This window comes from Triticum urartu, chromosome 5 (genome assembly GCF_003073215.2).
Source record: "Triticum urartu cultivar G1812 chromosome 5, Tu2.1, whole genome shotgun sequence".
NCBI classification, from domain to species: Eukaryota; Viridiplantae; Streptophyta; class Magnoliopsida; order Poales; family Poaceae; genus Triticum; species Triticum urartu.
Genome location: NC_053026.1, coordinates 436,006,677 through 436,029,441, shown reverse-complemented (window position 1 = coordinate 436,029,441; position 22,765 = coordinate 436,006,677). Strand labels below are relative to the sequence as shown.

The following is a 22,765-nucleotide window of genomic DNA, read 5'->3' as shown; positions in this document are numbered from 1 at the left end:
GCTGCCTATGTAGAGATAGGGGAGCAAAAGGCGATTGATCTACCAGCAGACAGATTGCAGTGGCGTTCAAATCAGGGGCAAAAGCAGTGGCGGTGTCCCATAATCATCCCCTTTCACCTCGTTTCGAATCTGCATGCACTGAAACGAAGGTGGTTGGTTTCTCGGGTCTCACCCAGAAAGGATGGGCCATATTTGTCGTCCTCTCTCCCTTCAATTTTGCCTGGTTGATAGGCAGCGTACGCCCTGCCGCAGTGGCGCTCACCCATACATGCAATAAATCCTCAACTTTTGAGGTGAGCAATGTGTTGCCTGAATTATTGCTGGCCACCATATGCTCTATGATCTGTAGACTGTAGTTCATTTCAGGCAGGGATGAGGAGAGGAGTGTGGCTAAATGCAATGCTGGTAGCACATCTCGGCAGACAGGATTGGTGTAGGATAGGATCAGCTCTGCTAGGTTATATTTTTCGCACATCAGGGAGCCCTGCTGGAATCCATCACATGTGCTGGAGATTACAGTGGTGAACGTGTGCTGTCTGTTGTGCCACAGTGTCAGCTACTGGAGTGCTAGCCTGTAAACATGATGAAAGAGATCGGCCGTGCCCTTTTTTTTACTTTAGTTTTCTTTAGTGTACAATTTCCCTTTACTTTGCCAGGGGTAGCTGATTTGCGAGAATAGGCCAATAGGGTGCTATCGTCGTGTTGCTCTTCATGCTCTTTGCCTCCGTTCACAAGATGGCCTGCATGGATCAGTTATTGCCAAAAACAAAAGTTGGTACTGGTAATGTTCGTTGGCGCGTTCCGAATGTGCGCAAGGAGCATCGCCAGATCCAGCCATGAACAGACGAAGTGAGGGTGAGGCCACACTGTCCAGATAACGAATTTGGAAACTTGCACCAGCAGTCTTTTTGGAAGTTGTTTCAGAAGACAGAAAACTCTCTGGTTGACGTGACAGATTAGCAGGCAAGGCAATGTGTTAAAAGAAAAGGCGGGGAAGACAGTAGACAGATCAGTGTTGTTGGCGCGGACTTAAAATCAAAGGTACAATGCCTTGTTTCAAAGAAAAAGAAAAATCAAGGTACAAAATTCAGAGAATTTCGACATTCCTAAATAAGTTACATATTTTTTTCACAAATCTGGGCTCCATGTAGTCCCTCATCCATTTCTAGTTTCCGCATCAATTCCCTCTCTTTTCTTTCTGCATCTGAAAGCCAGCACCTATGATGACCAGTTTCCTTTATCATCATATTGTGCCCTCAAGTTTGGACATACATTGGCAGTCTGCATCTTCTGTTGTGTTCTACTAGCAATATATGTGTTTATGTTTTTCTTTTTGAGAACATATGAGACATATTTTAACATTTTTCAACTTGAGCAAGAGGATGGCACTATTATAGGTGAAGACCAGCTTAAAACCTATGTTACCAAATTTTACAATTTTTTTTAGCTCGACGGCTATAGACTATGTTCAGCTGAACGTGATGTCATAGGTGATATCCCTCGGTGGAACACAATAAGGCTCTAGGGCAAGATTGGTTTCCGACAGAGTTCTATCAGATATTTCTGGATGATTTTATGCCCATATTTGCAGAACTATATAAATGGAAATTTTCTCTTGTATAAGTTAAACTTCTGCATTATCACCCTTATCCTTAAAAAAAGAGGCTATTAAAATTCAACAATTTCATCCTGTTTGTTTACTCAATGCCGGTTTCAAGTTTTTCACTGAAGTGGCAACCAACCGTGTTGTTGTGATTGCTCACAAGGTGGTGAGACCAACGTAGAATACTTTCATGCCTAGCCGAAAAATCCTAGAGGGGTTTGTAGTTTTACATGAAACCATCCACAAATTTCACTATAATAAACTCGATGGAGTTATCTTTAAGATGGGTTCGAAAAATCATAAGGTCAAATGGACATTTTTTTTGCAACAAGCTGTCCACATTAAATGTTTCCCAACAAAATAGCGTCAATGGATTGATTCATTTATTAGTGGAGGTAACATTGGCATCAAGTTAAATAATGACATTGGTGTCATTTTTTCCATATGAGAAAAGGACTGTGTCGGGGTGATCCTCTGTCACCGATCCTTTATCATTGCATACCTTCTAGCCAGGGCCGGTCTTGAGATTTCCGAGGCCCGGGGCGAGACAACACGGAGGGGCCCTAAAGCCACATAAACATATGCATATTTTTTTGTTTATTTCAACTGCAAGTAAATATTCGGCAGACTATAATTTATGGTGCCTTGTCTTCTTGACTATTAAGAAACCGGGGTCACAAACATTCACAGCAAAAGTTGATCGATCTTGTCAATCTACCCTTGTACTGTATATATTTCTATTACTAGGTGAACTAGTAGCACTATCATGCCTACTAATTTTTTATCTTCCTATAGTTTTCACTAGTTGTTCTTGAACAACAACTAAAGCTAACTCCTTGGAGTTCCTAGCAGTAGAAATACTGTTTTATTTTTGCAGGGAATCCGTAGAGGACTTGTATCTGCTCTAAAAAATGCGAACAACTCATGTGGGACTCAACTAACTCATATGCATATTTTTCCTCAATTATCAGATGGATTCTTTCTGGGTAGCATCTTGCTAATCACCACACAACATATGATACAAGAAATTAAGAGTATTGCTAATTAAATAAAAGTGCTAAGAAAGGCATGGAACAAGGTACCTGGATAGCTAGAAAAATCGAAATCGCAAGATTTTGCTGCTGCGTCACGAACAAAAGTCCAAGTTTCTGTTTTCTAATCCCAATCAATACAAGAAACTGGAGTGTGAGAAAGAGAGATGTACGAGGATAATCTTCAGGAAACGAACGATCTAACAAGAATAGAAAGAAAAAAAATTGTGTTGAAGAGAAGATTGATGGGAATCTGGAAACCGCATTACCTTCTTCCACTAATGGCGCCTAGCAGCCAAAAATTACAATTAGACGAGTGGGCGGGGCGCCGTCATTCATGGCATGGCTGATTTGTTGCCAATTGGGTAGAAAGAGTATTAAGCGGAGAAGACTGCACGGCGTGCTAATCCATCAATTAATTTTTGTTTCCTTTTGGAGAATCAATCGACCGCTAAACAATCACACGTATATAGGGAAACCAAATCAATCGGGGGCCCCTTCCTACCCGGGGGCCTGGGGCGGCCGCCCCCCCTGCCCCCCCTCAGGGCCGGCCCTGCTTCTAGCAATGCTTATCAGCCGAGCTAAGGAAGCAGGTCATGTGATGGGTCTTATTCTACATCTAGTGGATGGTGGACTATAGGTCCTGCAATATGCTGATGACAGTACCATCTTTATGGAACATGATAATGAGAAGGCCAAAAACATGAATTGATTCTCTGTCTCTTCGAACTATTGCCTGGTGTAAAGATAACTTCCGCAAGAGTGAACTCTTCTACTTTAGACAAGCAAAAGAGGAAGGGGATTATTACAAACAACTCTTTGGTTGTGAGCCTGGCTCTTTTATATTCAAATATCTTCGTATTGCAATGCATTTCCTTAGACTTCTTAACAAGGAGTGTGGCAGATACCAAAGACCATCTTGAGAAGAAAACGGGTATGTTGGATAGTAAAGTTAAGAGGTAATATCATGAGTGGTGCTTAAACTTGTCATGAATGTTCACTTTGATGCCTGAACTTGAAAAATATGCAGAACTGGTTCTAGAACTTGCAGGGCCGGCCCTAAGATCTTAGAGGCCCTTGTGCGAGCTTCATCTAATGGGCCCCTATAATAGACGCAAAAATATCTTCTAATAAAGGATGTAGCACCGTCTTGAGATAAACAGACAAGGATCAAAGAATTGGAATCCAAAAATTATATGAATGAGCAATGGCTTCGGTGCGTACCTTGAACAGTGCCTGGACTTCACATCTCCACCGCCTGCCCTTCACCATGAACACGGCTCGGACGGCCATGCTGCAGGTTGCTGCTCTCGCGTCCCTGCCGTTGCAGGTCCGTCGGGGTCCCTTGGGGCTGTTTATAGAATGCAAGGAACCAAAGAAATTTATTGATTAACTTGGGGAATTGGGGCCTGGCCTCTTAGGAAGTCGGGGCAATCAATTTTTGGTAAAGAAGATGAAGAACGGGAGACTACCGAGGCGTAATTCAAGGAGCCAGCGAAGGAGAAGGGATTGATGTTTGTGCGTGACTTGTTTCCTTTTTGATAAATGGGCCAGGTCTGCTGCTCTTCTGCACTAGTATATCTGCTGCTCTTCTGCACTAGTATATTTTTCCAGAAATATATACATTGTATATAGCATATAGGTGCACAGCGTATGGGTCCCTGCTGAGGCTGGGCCCTAGGTGGTCGGACTCCTCGCCATGGCCTAGGGCCGGCCCTGAGAACTTGGCACTAGCGTGCAAATACGGTGCTAGTCTAATCCGCAGACGTATAATGTGCTGACGTGGCAATTTTGATTAGCATGCACAGATTGCTATATATATACCTTTATGACTAGTGGCCCCCACATGTCAGCACAGAGGAATTATAATGTAAAAAATTGCAACCGCTATGACTCGAAATGTGGGGCTGGCAAAGGTCTGCCCGGGCCACAATGCTATACAATTTTGCATGACCAATAACGATAACATGGTTAATGTCTTGTGTAGGAACACGTTCATCGCTTTTAAATGGGTTGCAGTCAATGCAGCCCATTCGCACATATTATATTTTTTTTAGAAATTTGTAAAAAGGTTTGTAAACTAATATCACATTAAATAAATTTTGAGTTTTTGCGTCTTACAAATTTTATACGTAAAAATAAAATAATTTATTTCAAAAATGTTAATTTAGTTTGTAAAGTACTCATTATTTAGACGTGGATCATATCGAAAACATTTAGTATATACAAAACTATCAATTGTTTAGTAAATGTACAAAAATTATACCTCCTGGCTTATATTTAAATTGTACAAAATTATGGATGCAAACATTTTTATCAATATTAACTTGTGATAGCTTTCCCTCGTGGAAGATATTCTTAATTTCCCTATAACTTAAATTTAGTCACATGTATATATTTATAAAACTTGAAATATGAAATAATCATGAATATTTTTAAATTGCACAAAATACTTAAATGACAATATTATGAATTATAAAAATGTGCACATGATTATTCAAATATTTTGTATAACTAAAACAATAATTATTAGTCGTAATTTGGAAATATTTGTATCATTGATGCAATTATTTTTATAGTAATAAATATTATTTTATTTATATAATTTTCTCAAAAATAAGATGTCAAAGCTTTTTAAAATTATTTAACATTTTCTAAATGAATTACTTTTTGTATGTATAATATTTTTAACAAATGAATGTTTTGATTTTATATTTCTTACTGTCATTATAATTTACGTACATTTTTAAGACGATAATTTACGTACATTTCAGAAATTCTAAAAATAAAAAAAGCTTTCACGTGCAACATGGGCCGCGTAGACAGCAACCCATTTAAAGCACACTAGTGTGTTCCTTTATAATATAGAGCGTCATTATCCTTAGTTGACAAGAAAATCTAAGTGGTGCATTGGTTAGGATAAGCGTTAGCTAGCTTGACTTAGTAGTCATGTCTTTGTCTGTTTTTATGGCTTATTTCCCTTTATTCTGACATGTAGGCCTCCCTGGTCACGGAGACATACATAATGCTAATCAAAATACGGTGCAACGTCAGCACATTATATTTGCATGCTCGTGCCAAGTTCTAGAACCAGTTCGGTGTATTTTTCAAGTTTAGACACTAAAGTGAACATTGGTGACAAGTTTAACCACCAATGATGATATTACCTCAAAGTTAATGTGTCATATGACAAGGCTTACCTTGACAAATGTCGTTCTCACGAGTCTACCTATGTTCATGTTATCCTTCTTTGAAATACCCAAAGGAGTAAGGAAAATGTTTGATTGCACATATCCAGCCTTTTTGGCAATCTGATTGCCTCATAAGATGGAATGGCATATGTCGTCTGAAAGACCACTGGATCTCAGGGAGGAAGATCTTGAGACTAAGAATAAGTGCTTGTTGAGAAAATGGCTTTACAAGTTACTTAAGGAGGATGGTGTATGACATGTTCTGGTTATAAATAATTACCTATAATCTAAAGCCATCTATGGGGTGCAGGCAAACTCAATGATTCACATTTTTTGGAAAGATTTCGCTAAGGGTGAAAAAGGCTTTATTCGCCGAGGAACCTTTGTGATAGCCAATGGCTTATCCACTAGGTTTTTGGAATACAGATCGTGGGGATACCCCACTAGCTATCCAGTACTCACGGCTTTATCTATTTTTAGCCATGCGTCCCTGAATATTTCTTTTTGGTAGCCTATAACCAATGATAAATGGATCTAACATGTACATCTTGTCACAAGGTTGATCATGGTTAACCTAACAAATGAACCAGACACATTCCGTTTGAAATTGACACCTTCAGGTGTCTTCACAGGTTTTTTTGAAACGAGGCAAAAGACTTGTCATTTTCATTGATTAAGTAGGAGAGAATTGCCCGGTTAATTGACGGAAAACCGGGCTAAAACTTATACAGTCCAACCCACATAACATGGGTACCACCAGCCAACCTGGCCACCAACATGGGATCACAGAGGTACAAACAGATGCACAGAAACCATGACGGTGCATGCCAATAGAAGGCCAGGCGCGCGAATAACCGACATCTCCGACTCCGACGACGATCATTACAAGGGAAATATGACGGACTTGCGCCGACCGTGCCCTCCGTAACCGACCACCGAGCACCTGTCATCGTCACCGCATGGGCACACTCCATCGCAGCTCCGACTTCAAAGCAACCAAGCAACCAACGTAAGAGCACCTCGGACACACCGGGAAGATCCGACTACCGAAGCCCGAGCCGTGACCAAAGCTCCTCTCGACACCATCATCGTTGCCAAACAGAAATCAGCACCCTTGAAATGGCCGCCTCAGCAAACTACGCTGCAAAGATGACGCAAATCACACGGCGAAGATGCTGCCATCCACTGGTCTCCAGCTTGTGGCCGGCTTCGAGACGATGCCCCCAGGGAGGAAGAGGTGTCTTCAAAGTCAAATCTATGGACATGGATCTCATCAATAATGGCAAACCTTTCCATCACAAATACATTTAGAAGCTAAAAGTTTGCTAAAAATTAAAATTTCATGTGGTACCTTGACAAACAAATGATCCTACCCAAAGATAGCCTAATTTTTTTTTTGCAAGGATGCAGAAAGTGTTGCTTTTGTGGTAATGAGGAGCCGATTCAACATCTATTTATTCAGTGCCCACTTGCCAAGCTATTATGGCACTCTGACCATATGGATTTTAATTTACCTCCACCACGAGTAGTATGATGAATATGTTTATAAACTGGTCAGTATGGGTTCATCCAAAGTTAAAGAGTCAATATGTGCGGGAGTTTGTGCTTTACTTTGGGCTATTTAGAACTCTCGTAATGATTGCATTTTCCGCTAAATAAATTTTCCAAGTGTCTATCACGGCTATCAAGGATCCATATGTGGTCCTTGCTCGCAAGGAGGATGGGTGAGCACCCATGGTTTTTGGGTGCAAACGGTGGGAGATGGCCTCACGGGATTTGCTCATCTGATCCGGTGCGCCGTATACTAGTTGGATTTGTGATGCATGAGGCTCATTAGTATAATTTATTTCACCCTTTGGGCATCCATTTGTGGCATTATTCCGTTGAAATATGTCGAACTTAGATGGTGTGAACTTTGTGACGATTAAATGTTTCAAATATTTATAAAATATTCACTATTTTTTTAAAAAATCTGAATATTATAACCATTTTTGTATTTGATAAAAACAATTGAATCTGATGAACATTTTTCAAATTTGATGATATTTTTAATTCAAGAACAACTTTTGTATTCCATGAATAATTTGTTGAAATGGAAGCTTTTTGTGGAATTTCATGATTTTTTGAATCTGATGAACAAATTTTCAATTCAACGAACAAGTTTTGAATTCAACAAACAATTTTTGAAATTGATGAATAAAACAATGTTCACAATTAAAAATGTGCATGAATTGAAAAGTAAGAATGCAGAGAAAAAGGAAAAGGAAAACAAAAATGAAATGTAAATAAATAACCAGAAAAAAGAAAGAAAAAACACAGGAAAAAACCTGCAATACCAGACACGTTATATCGGTGCATAGCGATTACTACTAGTGGGTGCCCCTATGTTTAGTTGGGCCGGCACGATATATCTCTGCATACCGATTAATAGTGGATGCCCCTATGTCTCGCCGGCAGCGAGACGTAGGGAAGGCTCGCCTGTAGCCGAGCGCAAGATGAAGTGTCCGGTGCACCCGCACTTGTGGTGCTACCGGTGCACCGGATGCAATAGAATGTTTTAAAAATTCTTTAAAAAATCTAGCACATTAACGCAACATCAATTTATGATGTCACCAAATTTCGTGTAAAAATTTGAAATATTTTTTGAGATACAAAAATGACAAATTTGACATCAGTGTGATAATGGGCCATATCTAAAGCCCAAGTTATGTTATGTACTATTCAGTATTGAATTTTTCATTTTTGTTTCTCAAGTTATGTTTCAAATTTTGACTTGAAATTTTGTAACAACGTACATTGATGTTGTGTCAGTGTGTTAAATTGTTTTTAGAATTTTTTGAACATTTTGAAAGCACAATGTGAGATCGGTGCACTGGTAGTACCACAAACTCCGGTGCACCAGATATTTTCCCCAAGATGGACTGTCCAGGTGTGCGTGAGGCCACATGGCACAACCTTTTTTTTTACTTTTCCTTCTTCAATTTATTTTTTACTTTATTTATAGTTCCAAATAATCTTAATATACATTACAGAAAATGTTAAATGTGTAAAAAAATGTTAATCGAGCATGTAAATGGATATATTTGTATAAAACAATGTTTCCATATATATGATAAATGTATACAATAAATATACAAAATTTATGAAAATTTTGATCATGTATTTAAAAAATGTTAATCAGTTATATGATTGTCTAATCAAGTATTATAAGATTTTAATCAACCAGTTGAAAATGTTAAATGTGTAAAAAAAATCTATTTGTCATATATGCGAAAAATATATATAGAGAAATGCAATGTGTACTAACAATATTTATCATCATGTAACTAAAACATGTTTAACGTGTATAAAATTTTTCCTGGTGTATACGAAACGTGTACAGCATACATTAAAATAAAAGTAGACATCAACTTTTTTAAAGTTCATTCTGTATTTAAAAAATGGAAAAACATGTATAAAAAGGTTCCATATGTATACCGGAATTGTACATTGTGCATGAAAAAATGTTTAGTGCCCTTATAAAAATATTCACTGTGTATCGAACTATGTTAAAATTGTATTACAAATTGTTAATCTTGTATTTGAAGTTTTTGAAACCTGTATTAAATAATATATTTGTAATCATATACCAAAAGTATACAATTTTTATGGAAAAAGTAAATAAATCTCTATTTTTTATGAAAAATTTAGTAATGTTTTTTCAAACATGTTAAGCATGTATATAAAATATGTTCCTGCTGTATACAAAATTTTTTTGAATGCACATTAAAAAAATAGACTTGTGTTGAACAAAAAAGAAACCCATAAAAGTCGACAAATAAACAAAGTAACACAATAAAAGCCAAAAAGAAAAACAAAGAAAATAAAGAAAATAAACCCCATGGATACTAATGCAAATGAATGGAAGCCGACAAAAACAAAGAAGGAAACAAAGAAAACCAATTAAAAATGAAGAAAATAAGAAGCAAAAGAAACAAAGTAAACGATAAAGAAAAACATAGAAACAGAAAAAAAATCCAAGAAAATCTTAAGAATACCGTAAATAAAACTAAAGAAAAAAATATTGAAAACTGAAGAAAACCAATGAAAACAGTAACAAAACAAATTTGAAAGGAAAAAAAATAAACCTCATGAAAACCATAAAGAATTCACAGAGAAAAGAAATAGCCATTAAAAAACTACAGAGAAAACACAGATGAAGAAAGAACAAAAAACCAGCAGGACAATACACCAAAAAAGTGAAAACCAAAGAAAACAGTAAAAGAACACACACACACAAAAAACCCAGTGAAAACTAGCCAAGTCCAACCAATAAGCAGCAAAGAAGAAAAAACCAACAAAACTACAATGAGCGAGCGAAGGAAAAACATGGAAACTAGCCAGTGAACGAGAAAAAAAAAGCAACAAAGCGATCCGGGTCTGTTACGATGGGGGAGAAAAACTCTTCTAGTGAGCCGAGCTAACATTTGGTATTAAGTGAGATATAGCTCTCGCGATCATAGGTGGTACGCGATTGCTCGCTACCCAGCGACCTACACGGCGTATAGGGATCCCGAGGGATACGGTCTTGTACTTCCAGTGTCCTTATTTCCAAAACACAAATGACACATATTTTGGCTAGTCCAGAACTTGTAGCCCAAGTGCTCTGTATAGGTGATGATGGTCCATGAAGTATGAACCATGATTCACAATTTAAAAAGAATACCCCCTCTATTTTTATTTGCACCGCATTTTGGTTTGTTTTGAGTCAAGTTTTGTAAATTTTGATCAAGTTTATAGAAAGTTTCTACAATACCAAATCAATACTTTCGGATGTATCAATGAATATATTTTCACACCGTATTTATTTGTTGATGTAATTGTTTATATTATATTCTATAAATTTGGTGAATTTTTCTAAAGCTAATATGTGACTAAATAAAAACAAAGGAGTAAAAAATATGAACCATTGCACCGGCGGACAGTTGGTCACCTCGGTCTCATCGTTTGGACTGTTGCCTAGAGATGTCACCTCGGCATCGACGGCGTCGTCAGGAAATAATTTCGATGTCGACTTCATTGCCGTACGCTCACAATGTCCGGCACTATGGAACGAAAATGATCTCTGGAATATAGCATTGTTGAGCTCAGTCAAACATCGATATGATGCATGTATCTTGGAATGCCCGAAATACATAAACTGTTTCGTGGTAGCTTTGCCGCTCCCCCTGACAAGTCCATATACCAGTATAAAAACACCAAAACGATCTACGTATCCTCAGCAAGTCACCACCCGTCGCAGATTACGATGAGGAACCATACCATGTACTACGCGGCAGTGGTACTGGCGATCGTACTGGGCGCATCATCGCTGGCGAACGCGGCGGTGACCCTGCAGCAGAAGGACGTGCTGAGGGCCTTCATCGAATCGAGGGCCCAGAAGCGCGCCAGCGGGCCGGCGGAGCCGGACACGTGGGCCGACCCGGCCAGCAGCTTCCGCCACCTGCCCACCAAGTGCGACAGCCCGCCGGCGGGCACCAGGGAGGCCGACAGGATCGCGGCGCTGCCCGGCCAGCCCCCGCGCGTCAACTTCGACCAGTACTCCGGCTACGTCACGGTGAGCGAGGAGTACGGCCGCGCGCTCTTCTACTACTTCGTGGAGGCCCCCTACGAGGCCTCCTCCAAGCCGCTCGTGCTCTGGCTCAACGGCGGGCCCGGGTGCTCGTCGCTCGGCGCCGGCGCCATGGCGGAGCTCGGCCCGTTCCGTGTGAACCCCGACGGGAAGACCCTGAGCCGAAACAGGCATGCCTGGAACAATGGTGCGTGACCGGCGGACCCTCTCTTACAACCTCATGCACGCTGTGATCTCAGCTGATGGCTTGTGGTGTCGTGCAGTGGCGAATGTGATCTTCCTGGAGTCGCCGGCGGGCGTCGGGTTCTCCTACTCGAACGCTTCGGTGGAGAGCGGCGACGCGGGGACCGCGGTGGACGCCTACCTCTTCCTGCTCAACTGGCTGGAGAGGTTCCCCGAGTACAAGGGCCGCGACTTCTACATCGCCGGCGAGAGCTACAGCGGGCACTACGTCCCCCAGCTCGCCACCGTCATCGTCGCCCTCGCCGAATTCGGTCTCACAGACGTGAACCTCAAGGGCATCTTCGTAAGTTGCCTGATCATGTCCGCCGGCGTTGCGAGCTTTGATCTGACATAAAGGGTTTATTTCTGCAGGTTGGCAACCCGTACCTCGATGACTACATGAACACAAAGGGATCGTACGAGTTCTTGTGGAACCACGGGGTGATCTCGGACGAGGTGTGGGGCAACATCAGCGAGCACTGCAGCTTCGGGCGGTTCGAGGGCACAGCGTGCGGCGAGGCCAAGAAGTCGTTCAAAATCGGCGACATCGACCGATACAACATCTACGCCCCGGTCTGCATCGAGTCGCCGGACGGGAGCCTCCACTCCAGCAGCTACGTACGTACTACTACAAGAAACAAATATACTACATTCTTTCTCTTCTAGAAATCTCACCATCACTATTCACTAAGAAATTTGATCGATTGTAGTGCTGATTAGTTGGCTTCTGTGATTGAGACAGTTACCAGGCTATGATCCGTGCATCGGGGCCTACATCGCCGCCTACTTCAATAATCCTAAGGTGCAGAAGGCTATGCATGTTCGAACCAACACCAAGTGGTCAGAGTGCGCGTAAGTAACGCACCTGCTTATTTACCCTAGCATATATATTTCCAGCCGGATATTCACCCCCACCTTGTTCTGTCCACAGTAACTTGCACTGGACCGATGCCCCGGTTTCCATGGTGCCAACCCTTGCCTGGCTTGTCGACAACGGGTTAAGAGTCTGGCTGTACAGGTAAACATTTGCAGTACCTTCGAGACACCAAAGTAAGATTTTTTTTCCTGCCACTTATATCATAAAATCATCGCTAATTCGACGACAGCGGTGATATGGACGATGTGTGCCCGATTACCGCCACGAGGTACTCTGTCAAGGATCTCAATCTGGCAATCACAAAACCGTGGCGTCCATGGTACACCCCTGACAGCGAGGTAACAATATATGCAATAACCCTTAATCTAGGTCTTGTGATTGGATTGTGTGCTAACTGAATTATGGCCAAATATAGGTTGGAGGCTACGCTCAGCAATACGAGGGAGGGTTCACGTTTGCGTCGGTGCGAGGAGCTGGCCATATGGCCCCTAGCTTCCAGCCCAAGAGATCACTTGTTCTTTTCTACTCCTTCATGAAAGGTGTTCTGCCACCGGCGGTCTCAGTATGGCGCCCATGAGCATACACCGCCAGTCCTGGCGGTTCTATAAGTTTTCAACCGGCCGGGGAAACCGATTAGTCCAGCCGGATATTATTTTTACTAAGTGCGACATATAACGTCCCTGATGACATCTTGGAGTTCTTTGTAAGATGATTTATCCATCCACCTTGTGTATGTTGTCCAAAGGCCGTTAGGGACACGCCGTTCTTCAACTCAATAATGTAATGCATTATGTCTTTTTGTGGGTGCATTATACTTTGCTTATCGTGGTTAAATAAAGTTTCAGAAGTTCATGCCCATCTGTCTGCTCAATGTCAGTTATGAGATACTGACTAAGGTTCTAGCCGACATGTTAGGTCTAATTATAAGCTTTATGGCTATTGATATCCAAATTGTCTTCAATAGAGGCAGGTACAATATGGAAGGAGTTTTGGTGCTTATTGAGATACATCTTTACCTAATAATAAAGGACACTATAAGAAATCTGTTAATACATGACGGATCTAGTCCGTCATGGATCAGTGAAAAACTGTCATAGGCCCCCGTGCATGACGGATCTGAAATCCATCATATATATCGCGTCATAATTTCACATCATCCCTTCCTTGACGGTTGTTGACCGTCATGGATCTGCACCAGGCCCGCCCAAGCCCAAACCTCTGTGACGGGAACAATCCGTCATGGACTGACGCCACATAGGATTTTCAATTGACCAATTCAAATGACATGTCTGCCTACGTGGATACTATTTTCCGTCACAAAAATCGTCATTGATTTGGGCACAGTTTAAATCTGGACAAGCCCGTTAGCGCATTCATTTCTGCCTCTTTAACCCATTTATTTCTGCCTAATTTTGACCAAGAACGTTTTTTGCATAATGCGTCTCAAAATTCCAAATGCCAATTTCGGCCCAAGAGTTAGTATTTGCAAAGTGTAAGAACATTGCACAGTTGATCCAGTTTGCAGCCATCCATATGTAAATACAACATAGCAGTTTACAAAATCCTTCTATGAAGTGATAACTTACAAGCATAGATGGACAATATATCACACAGCAAGGTTAGGAACCAGTACAACCCATTTTACTCAACATAACATATAAGCTATTGAGGCTATTATTCATGTTCTTCCTGTGGGTCCTCCTGTGGTAACTATCACGTCAAGGCTGATTTTGATGGTAGCACCAAGTAGCTCTCTACGTAATCTTCCCTGGCATATTTACAAGAACCTTATTAGATATTTGTAGATATGAATAGATCATAGAAATAAGAGAATAAAACAAAAATAAAAATGAACTATATGTTGTCCAAAATTCTTAAATCTTATAGTGCATACAAATGAGAATAACATTGCATCTACTATAAAATGAGAGTAAACATGAAGTTGCCTAAAATTAATCCATAGAAAACCCTGTCAAATGAAAGTTAAATGACAAATAAACAAAACATACATCACAGAACTCAAGTACTATTGTAGTAGCAGTTGAGGCCATATAAACATGCCAACAAATGGCATCACTAACAAACAATAGCCTCGCCGTGACGTGTAAACTTGTTGACACGTGAACATTTGAAGTTTACGCCAACTGGGTCAACGAGCAGCGGCATAAAACTCAACGTTTATGCTGCAAGTACATCTCAAAGGGCTGACTAGTAAACAATACTTGCTGCCCACTTGACAAACATAGTACTATTATTTATAACAGGAAACAATAATGAAATGAAATGAACCAGTATATATGTATACAGGGTGACAACGGTAGGAACAAGGCTTGTGCATGTGTGAGAGATGATTCATCATTACTGCATGTATATTAATAGTGCAAGCATGTATATGCATCAGCAGCAAAACAAGATATGCTAAAACGTGTATTGTTTTAATGTCATACTACATGTATAATAAACAAAGTTACAGTGCAGCCACCTAGTGCTATACATATTCAGTTTCCTAGGAGCAAGGATGCCAGGAAGCACATGGTATACATATTAAAAAGTTGATATACCTTCTTAAGACTGTTAGATATTAGATTTCAAAGCAGCAAGAACAGCCAAGTATTTTTCCATAGCCTGCACAAGATAAGGTGATGTGAATGCACCTGCAAGCACAAAATTCAGACTGTGAGCTACCATAAACCATATTAAAACATATATGCTATTTTTTTTTGAGAAGTCTGTTAGATGCTAGATTCACACTATTGTTTACCAAAATTGAGATAGATAATAGTAGTATCAATCTTTTCTTAATAATCTCTATTTCCTTTACTTACTTGGATCCTAGCAATAATAAACCTAAGTTATTTTTCAAAATGTAGTGATTTTTATAGTTGCCTTTTCAAGCATGGGTCCATATTTTCCCATAACTAGAATATCCTTAAGCTATTAATTTCCAAATTTATGCATGATGCAAACAGTTCACCAGTAAACCTTTGATATATTGTATATTTAAATATCACAAAACAAAGTCCTAGCTTATTGCAAAGCAATGCTGCAAAACTAAAACATATCAGAGAGAACACACTACACATGTTATATCAAATAGAATAACTGATGAGAGGCAAGTTCCAACTCCATTGTCCAGAATATCTAGAATGTGGGCTACATCAAGTTGATATTGATCTGGCTGTCCAAAATCCTATGAAGGCAGAAGTACGACTACGAAAATACATGTTAGCTCTTAACACGTAAAAGACAGAGTTGGCAGGATCAATGATTTTCTGAATTGTGGCCAAACCTCATACAGAACTTGAAACAAACATATTCTGCTTGACACCAGAGACAATTAGAATTCTGGTTCACATCCTAGTTATGCTTAATGACATCAACTAGATTCTTGTTACTTAAATTGACTATGCTAACCCATGTACTACAGCCACAATAGGAGTAATCGTGGCTATAAGAGATCTTGATCAACAGATGTATGTATCATTCAAAAATATTGGAATAAAGTATCAAGTGGTTGGAGCATACCATTATTCCCTTGCTAGTGAACACACATTATTTAAGGCATTTGCTTAAATTTAGAGTGCACTTATGAAACATGGGTGTTTAGATTCACGACTTGCTGACCTGGCTCAACTTGGATGCTTCCATCAACTGCCTGTTGTCTCGGCATATTTGTTGGTTCACACCGGCAGCCAACAATCGACATCACCGTCATACATTCACTTCTCTGCTATACATATCAAATCAAACACTACAAAGTTAGTGAGTGAAACAGGAGACACTGTGCATATTAACCAAGATAATTACCACATTTGAACAAGTGAAATATATATGTATAAGTGATTTGCATATTAAACCAGAAAATCATGAACTACAAAATACTTCAATTCCCCTCACTGTCCAGGACACAATAGAACAAACTAGAGGTGCAACAGCTCATGCAAGAAAAAACAGAATTCCTACTTGCTAAATTACTCCATTCTTCAGGCCCATGCAAGCTAATAGTCTACATGAAACACTGCATGGTTCAGCCACGGGCTCACAGTAGAGGAGATAGGCAGAGGTACAAGTGCTTAACTATAAAGAATCTATAAAGCCTCAATTAGCCCCCACAAAACTTCTCATTTCAAGCCATTTGGATTGCCTCTTTATTAAGCTTGACACCAAAATTATTACTGCACAAGGTAAACATATATGTTCCATGGTTCCAAGAACAGTAACTTGTTCAAATATATACGGATGAACACGCTCAGTCAGCCAAAACACATCCTACAAAGAAAAGAAGGGCTGGAGCAGAGGAAAAGGGGTTTGACGCGTTCACCTGGGCAAGGGAGGGCCTCCAGTGGTCCAAATGCAGCGGAGGACGTTGCCATATGACGCACCATCGTGCCGGAGATGCGGGAGAGGAGGTTGGGGTCGCTGTCGTGCAAATCGGCGCGGGCGAACGCACCGAACAAGGATGGCGGCATCCAGGAGGAGGAGAGGGCGCAAGGGGGCGCGGTGTGTGGCGGAGCAGAGCCGCCGGAGACGCGGCGACGATGGACACGACGACGCAGCCGAAACCCTAGCCATGGGCTAATGCTCGCAGGCGAGCGCCGGAGACGTGAGCCGCGGATCTAGCCGGCCTGGGGGACAGAGGGGCCGGAGACTAGTTACAGTGCGTGATATGCAGTGGTGGAAGTCGCCGGAATCGGTGGGGGTTGGCTGTGGTGCGAGGGTCACAAGAAAGAGAGATGTTCGGGAGAAGGATGGATGGGCGCTGGACGAGGCGGATCTGGAAGCTACGAGGTGAGAGGAGAGGAGAAGTCGGGCCGGCGGCGATTTGTGGGAGGAGAGAGGCGAGGAGGTGGTGGGTGGCGGCGCTGTGTGGGGTTGATGGGGAATAGGGAGGGGGCTGCGGAGGAAGAGAGGAGGGTTAGGGTTAGCATTTTATATGAGTAAAGGGTACGCGGGCTTTGGCGGGCTTTCAGGGTTGTACCATGCCATCGATGACAGTTTCTGAGAACGTCACGTGAAATCCGTCATGCATTAACAGGTTTCTTGTAGTGGGATGAAGGCTTTCATAGTTCTTCATCTGTCATATATTTATATTCGTTAGATTTTGTGTTAATGCAACCAGAAGAGCTAGCATTGGTGTTGGTCATAATTTAGGGTTTTCATATTAGTAAGCAGTCCCACCTCATCACGTCATGGTACAAAAAAGAGGTCCAGTCGCCGTACGTCTAATCTTTCCACGAGTTTTCCCCGATGTGTCCATCGCTCGGCTGGGGCTTTGCACCTGCACTCCAGAAGGCCAACAAAGACCTCAAACCTAAACCGTGTCCGCGTGGGAAACTGCAAACAACCATGAACGTATGTAACAAAAGGAGAATATGATTCCCTATAAAAAAAGAAGAATAGGACGAACGCAAGCAACGATCGGCATCACGAATTTTAGTTCCGCTAGCCGCCGATCATGACGACATAAACCACGGCCGGGGCTGCTCTAACTCCTAAGGAAAACCCGCTTCGCCTAGCAGTTGTCTCGCCGTTGTGCCGTCTTAAAGGAGACGCGATCTCCATGAGCCCGCACCTCCCTGACACCGTCAATGGAGACGGAAAGCTACATATCAGAACTCGACTCTCTACTCTCTTCGGCTCTCCCTGTCATCCTCTAGGCCCAACACGCTTGACAAGAAGATCGACCTGGCCGACACCGGCTCAGATGCGATGCAGAACAGCGGCGCACTAGCTAGACGTGGGCGGTGTGCACAACCTGTGTGGGAGGCGGCGTGCATGTTCCCAGGTTCCAGGCTCCCGGCTCCTGGCGAAGTCACAGACAACAGTTGACGGCGGAGGCATTGGCGTTGTACGTGTAGCCGGCTAGGTCGCTCCAGACCACGACTGTCTTTTGTGCTACTGCCTGCCTATGTTTGCTGCTGCTGAAGAGAAAAAGTGAGAGACTGCCTTTTGTGCTACTGCCTGCCTATGTTTGCTTCCTATGTGAGGTGCTGAAACCTTGTACGGGGAGCGAGATATGTGAGAAAAAGATCGATCTGCTCCCTGGTACATGCACAAAGCTGGCTACTGGATTGATCCTTCTTGTCGTGATAACCTGCAACACCAAGCTGGATAGATGGAAAATGAAGCAGTGGCACGGGAGATTAATTAGTTTTCATATGGTCTCTTTCATTATCACTTCTATGTCGCTGTGCAGCTTTGGGTGTTTCCTGTTAATTTTGGAGCACTATCTCTTTCATTACCACAAAAATAGTACAGATTGTTCCTTCTCATTTTATATCGTCGTGTAGCTTTGGCTGTTTCCTGTTAATTTCTATTGTGCGTTTCTACTTTGGTAGATGATCATAAACATTATATATTATTAGGCTACTAGATGTAGAGTTTGATATTGCCACCGTCAGCCTCTGGATATTGTTTTTCAGTTTATGCTAGCTAGCATATGTTGCAACAAAAAAAAAATGATGATCAATTTCAATCGTGCAGACATAGGATATTCTTGGTCGGCTCACTGCTCTCAAGACAAAGGTATGCTCTTAAAAAAATAATTTTGATCATAATTTGTATTGATAACTTTTCTTACTGTTGACAACAATACATTGAATAATTTGGTACTGTCCTTTAGTTTGCTGCAATTCTCCCTGTGAAATTTTTTTGGTACGTTGAAGTTTGTGTAGGTTTTGAAGAGATATTTTGCATATATACTTTCCCTGGAAATAAATCTTGGCATCCATACTCGCGAATAAGCTAAAATGATAATGACTTTGGAGTATCTTGGATAATGTAGTCTCATGCCTCAAGTGTTTTTTTAGGAATAGTCAAGTGTGTACTCTTTGGAAAATAAATTAGTTATATATACATTCACACATCTAATTATTTAACAGTATAGTTTTCAAGTTGCATTTTTTTTCATGTGGGCTATTCCTATAGAAATTAAATGCACATCAAATGTATGATTGATCTTATGACACAAAATATGACTTAATATATTTTATAAGGATTCTTTTTTGGGCTGCTTGATAAATTTGAGCTTTCTTTTAGAAGGGTTTATTTTTCGGCAAGTGTTTAGTCATCTTAACCTATTTTCACCGGCTGTGGCATATCTTTCTTGTTTGTTTGAGATTTGTAAGACCGTTTCAGACCCTGTTGGGATCTTGGATTTTTAATAATATGGCTGTGTGCATCAAGAGATGCAGAGGCCGGGGATATTCCTCATTTCGAAAAAAACTCCTCAACAAACAAGCTTCTCGAAAGTATGTATCTGACTATTTTAAAATCATCGCTCAATTCTCAGTGCCTAGGTCTATAATTTTAACTGCAGATTTACTTGGCAAATTATATTTGCAAGCCGACAGGAGTTCAGTTGACGGAGGAGGTGACTATAGGCGAGGCACTATCCGACGATGCCACCCTGACACGACCGAGCTTTCCCGCTGACGATCTCCCATTACTGACGGCTGCCGCCCACGTCCACTGGTAGAAAAAGGGCCTATAGTCTCGGTTCGTAAGGGCCTTTAGTCCCGGTTCCTGAACCGGGACTAAAGTGTCGGTACTAATGCCCTGTACCTTTAGTCCCAGTTCAATCCAGAACCAGGACCGATGGGCCTCCATGTGGGCAGTGCGCAGAGTCCAGGCAGGAGACCCTTTGGTCCCGGTTGGTGGCACCAACCGGGACCAATAGGCATCCACGCGTCAGCATTTCTGTGGCTGGGGTTTTTGTTGTTTTTTGAAAGGGGGGGGTTTGGGGGTTTTGGGGGGGTTAATTTAGGTGTTTCATATATTGTGTTAGCTAGCTATAATTAATAGAGAGAAGTGTCCTCGCTTACGTCCGTGCTTGGTCGATACTACGTACTATACATACGTATAGAGAGGACTAGGCACGCTAGTTAGCTAGTAAGCAAACGAAGGAAACAGAAGATCGTCATGAACATATATGCATACAGAGAGAAGTGATATCGACCACCTCTCCTTCTCCGAGAGATTGGTCAAACAACAAGTTCTCGTATATCTATCCGACACTACCGGCTACATATATACAATAATTATCTCTTACAAATATAATCATACGGACTCATAGTCCACATAGTATTCTCCGTCTTCAGCGATCACTTGGTCAAGAAAGAATGCCGCCAATTCCTCTTGAATTGCTCGCATGCGAGCTGGTGCTAGGAGTTCATCCCGCTTCCGAAACATCTAATTTGAAGAAGGGGGTCAATACATATATATATGAATGAATGAAACTCAATACAAATGATGGTAATAAAATAAAATTGTGAATGTTGTTATTTACGTACTTCATATTGTTCGTCAGAGTACCCGCCCCGCTCACAGGTCGTGTGGCGGATGGACTCGCAGACGTAGTATCCACAGAAATCATTCCCCTTTTCCTGCCACAACCACTTTACAAGAAATAGAGGTCAATCAAACTGATAAGCAAGAATGCTAAATGGTTTGATGAAACTAGCGCTTGAATCACTAGGAGATGCGCGGAACATGCTACTATAGTACTTACTTTCGGGTGTCTAAATTCCAGCTCCTTCGGCAGTCCCGGAACTGTTTTGGTGAATTTTCTCCAAAACCTGCCGGACAAAGAAAACAATTACTTGATATCAGGAAATGAACAAAGTTGCTAATATGGTGGATAATGATCGATTTAACTTACTTCTTGAGGATTTCAGTCATGTCCGCATACTCCTGGGGATCTTTTCGTTTAGAGTCCAAGACGGTTACTACTCCCTGCTCAAGCCTAATCTCTAGGAGAATATAGTGGAAACTGCACACGCATGCATAACTCATCAATTACATTACTATAACCTGGACTAATATATAAGGGAAACCGAATATGCACAAGACAGTAACGCTCACTTGAAGTTGTAAGGAAAGATTGAATGATCGTATCAAGTTGGCCTCGGTATCTCCGGAACGATGTTGAACCTCAGTTGCATCTATGAGATATGTGTTAATGAACCCAATATCACCGATTTGTCTTTTCTTCAATTCGGCGATCTTCATTCTGCATAATATAGTGAGGATAATTATAAATACATGCAATGAAAGAGATGAGCTATATAGAGAGACTTAATGACAGAAGTAGTAGTACTTACAGACAGTAGCAGGTGATCGTTGTTTTATCGAGGGCCAATTGATTGAAAAACTGATAGAACTCCTCAAATGGAATAGGCAACAGTTCAATTCCAACGAGGTCATGCTCCGGTTTAACTCTCCATACAAAGTACTCCTCCCCCCGGACTCTCTGCAGATTTTCAAGTACCAATCATGTAATCTTCGCATCATCGTTGTTAAAGATTTTTCATCTTTGACGAGAGGCTTCCCGTACTCGTATCTGTGTATCTGCACCTCCATGGTATCATAGTATGCATCATCGGGCAGGTAATCGTCAACATTGCCATAACCGGGCACCATCCTCGGATCGACGATGTCGCTAGGCACCTTGAGGGGGGGGGGGCACGATTGCTTCGCTTGTTCGCCGAGCTGGGCAATTTGTTTCCCAGCTGCTCATCGTTCTTTCAGCCTTTGATCACTGACTGTACTTCCCGACCGCTCCGCTTCGGCCCATGTCTTTGCAATAATGCGCTCATAGTTGCCTTTCGGCGGAGACATGGGTGGTTTTGCCAGGGCAGCCAGAGTGCGCTTCACTTTCACTGGATCTACCTTCTCCTCCAGAGGTGGATGTCTCTTTGCTCTCAACCCTTGAAACCAGTCATCCACTTCGGTTCGCGCGATCTCGGCGTTCTCCTCCGGGGTCCTCTCATATGGTAACTTCTCTGGAGTCTTCAGAGAAGGACCGAATCTGTATGTCCTCCCGCCTCTGGTTGTACTGCTAGACGCCGACCGAGCAGACGGAGCGATTTTCTTCTTTACTTGCTTACGAGGCGAAGGAGAAGGACTACGACGCGCCGGAGTAGATGGAGCGGCGGCAGGTCTCTTCCGCCCTTGCTGATGAGGCGGAGAAGGAGGAGGCTGGCTGCTCGGGCGCGTCGACGCAGGCAGAGAAGGAGGCGGAGTGCCGCCACGCGCCGGAGAAGGAGCCGGCCGAGGGCCCTGATCGTCACTCGCCGGAGGAGGAGGCGGTGGAGGAGGCGGAGTGCCCTGACTCGCCGGAGGAGGAGGAGGAGGAGGCGGAGGCGTCCTGTTCGGAAGGTTGATGAGCTCCTTCCGCCATAGGCATGGAGTCTTCAGAGCAGACCCCAGCAGAGTCTCCCCTTCACCGGT

At 42.0% G+C, this 22,765-nt stretch overlaps 1 protein-coding gene and 2 long non-coding RNA genes across 3 annotated transcripts; 1 reads left to right on the top strand and 2 right to left on the bottom strand.

The window, feature by feature from the left end:
• Positions 1-2,903: 2,903 nt before the first annotated feature.
• LOC125556182 lies at positions 2,904-4,184 on the bottom strand. Its single transcript, XR_007305030.1, has 2 exons — positions 4,107-4,184; positions 2,904-3,985 (listed from the first exon to the last, which is right to left on the bottom strand). It is a non-coding gene; the product is annotated as an uncharacterized LOC125556182 (long non-coding RNA).
• A 6,943-nt stretch (positions 4,185-11,127) lies between these two features.
• LOC125556181 (serine carboxypeptidase 1-like) lies at positions 11,128-13,258 on the top strand. The gene is made up of 8 exons (XM_048718963.1): positions 11,128-11,198; positions 11,346-11,623; positions 11,700-11,962; positions 12,031-12,276; positions 12,401-12,510; positions 12,590-12,676; positions 12,765-12,873; positions 12,951-13,258. Exons 1-8 carry the CDS (start codon positions 11,128-11,130, stop codon positions 13,110-13,112), a joined length of 1,326 nt encoding a protein of 441 aa, XP_048574920.1. The 3' UTR covers positions 13,113-13,258.
• A 772-nt stretch (positions 13,259-14,030) lies between these two features.
• Positions 14,031-17,450, bottom strand: LOC125509598. The gene is made up of 4 exons (XR_007284158.1): positions 16,857-17,450; positions 16,160-16,262; positions 15,097-15,189; positions 14,031-14,303 (listed from the first exon to the last, which is right to left on the bottom strand). It is a non-coding gene; the product is annotated as an uncharacterized LOC125509598 (long non-coding RNA).
• Positions 17,451-22,765: the final 5,315 nt, after the last annotated feature.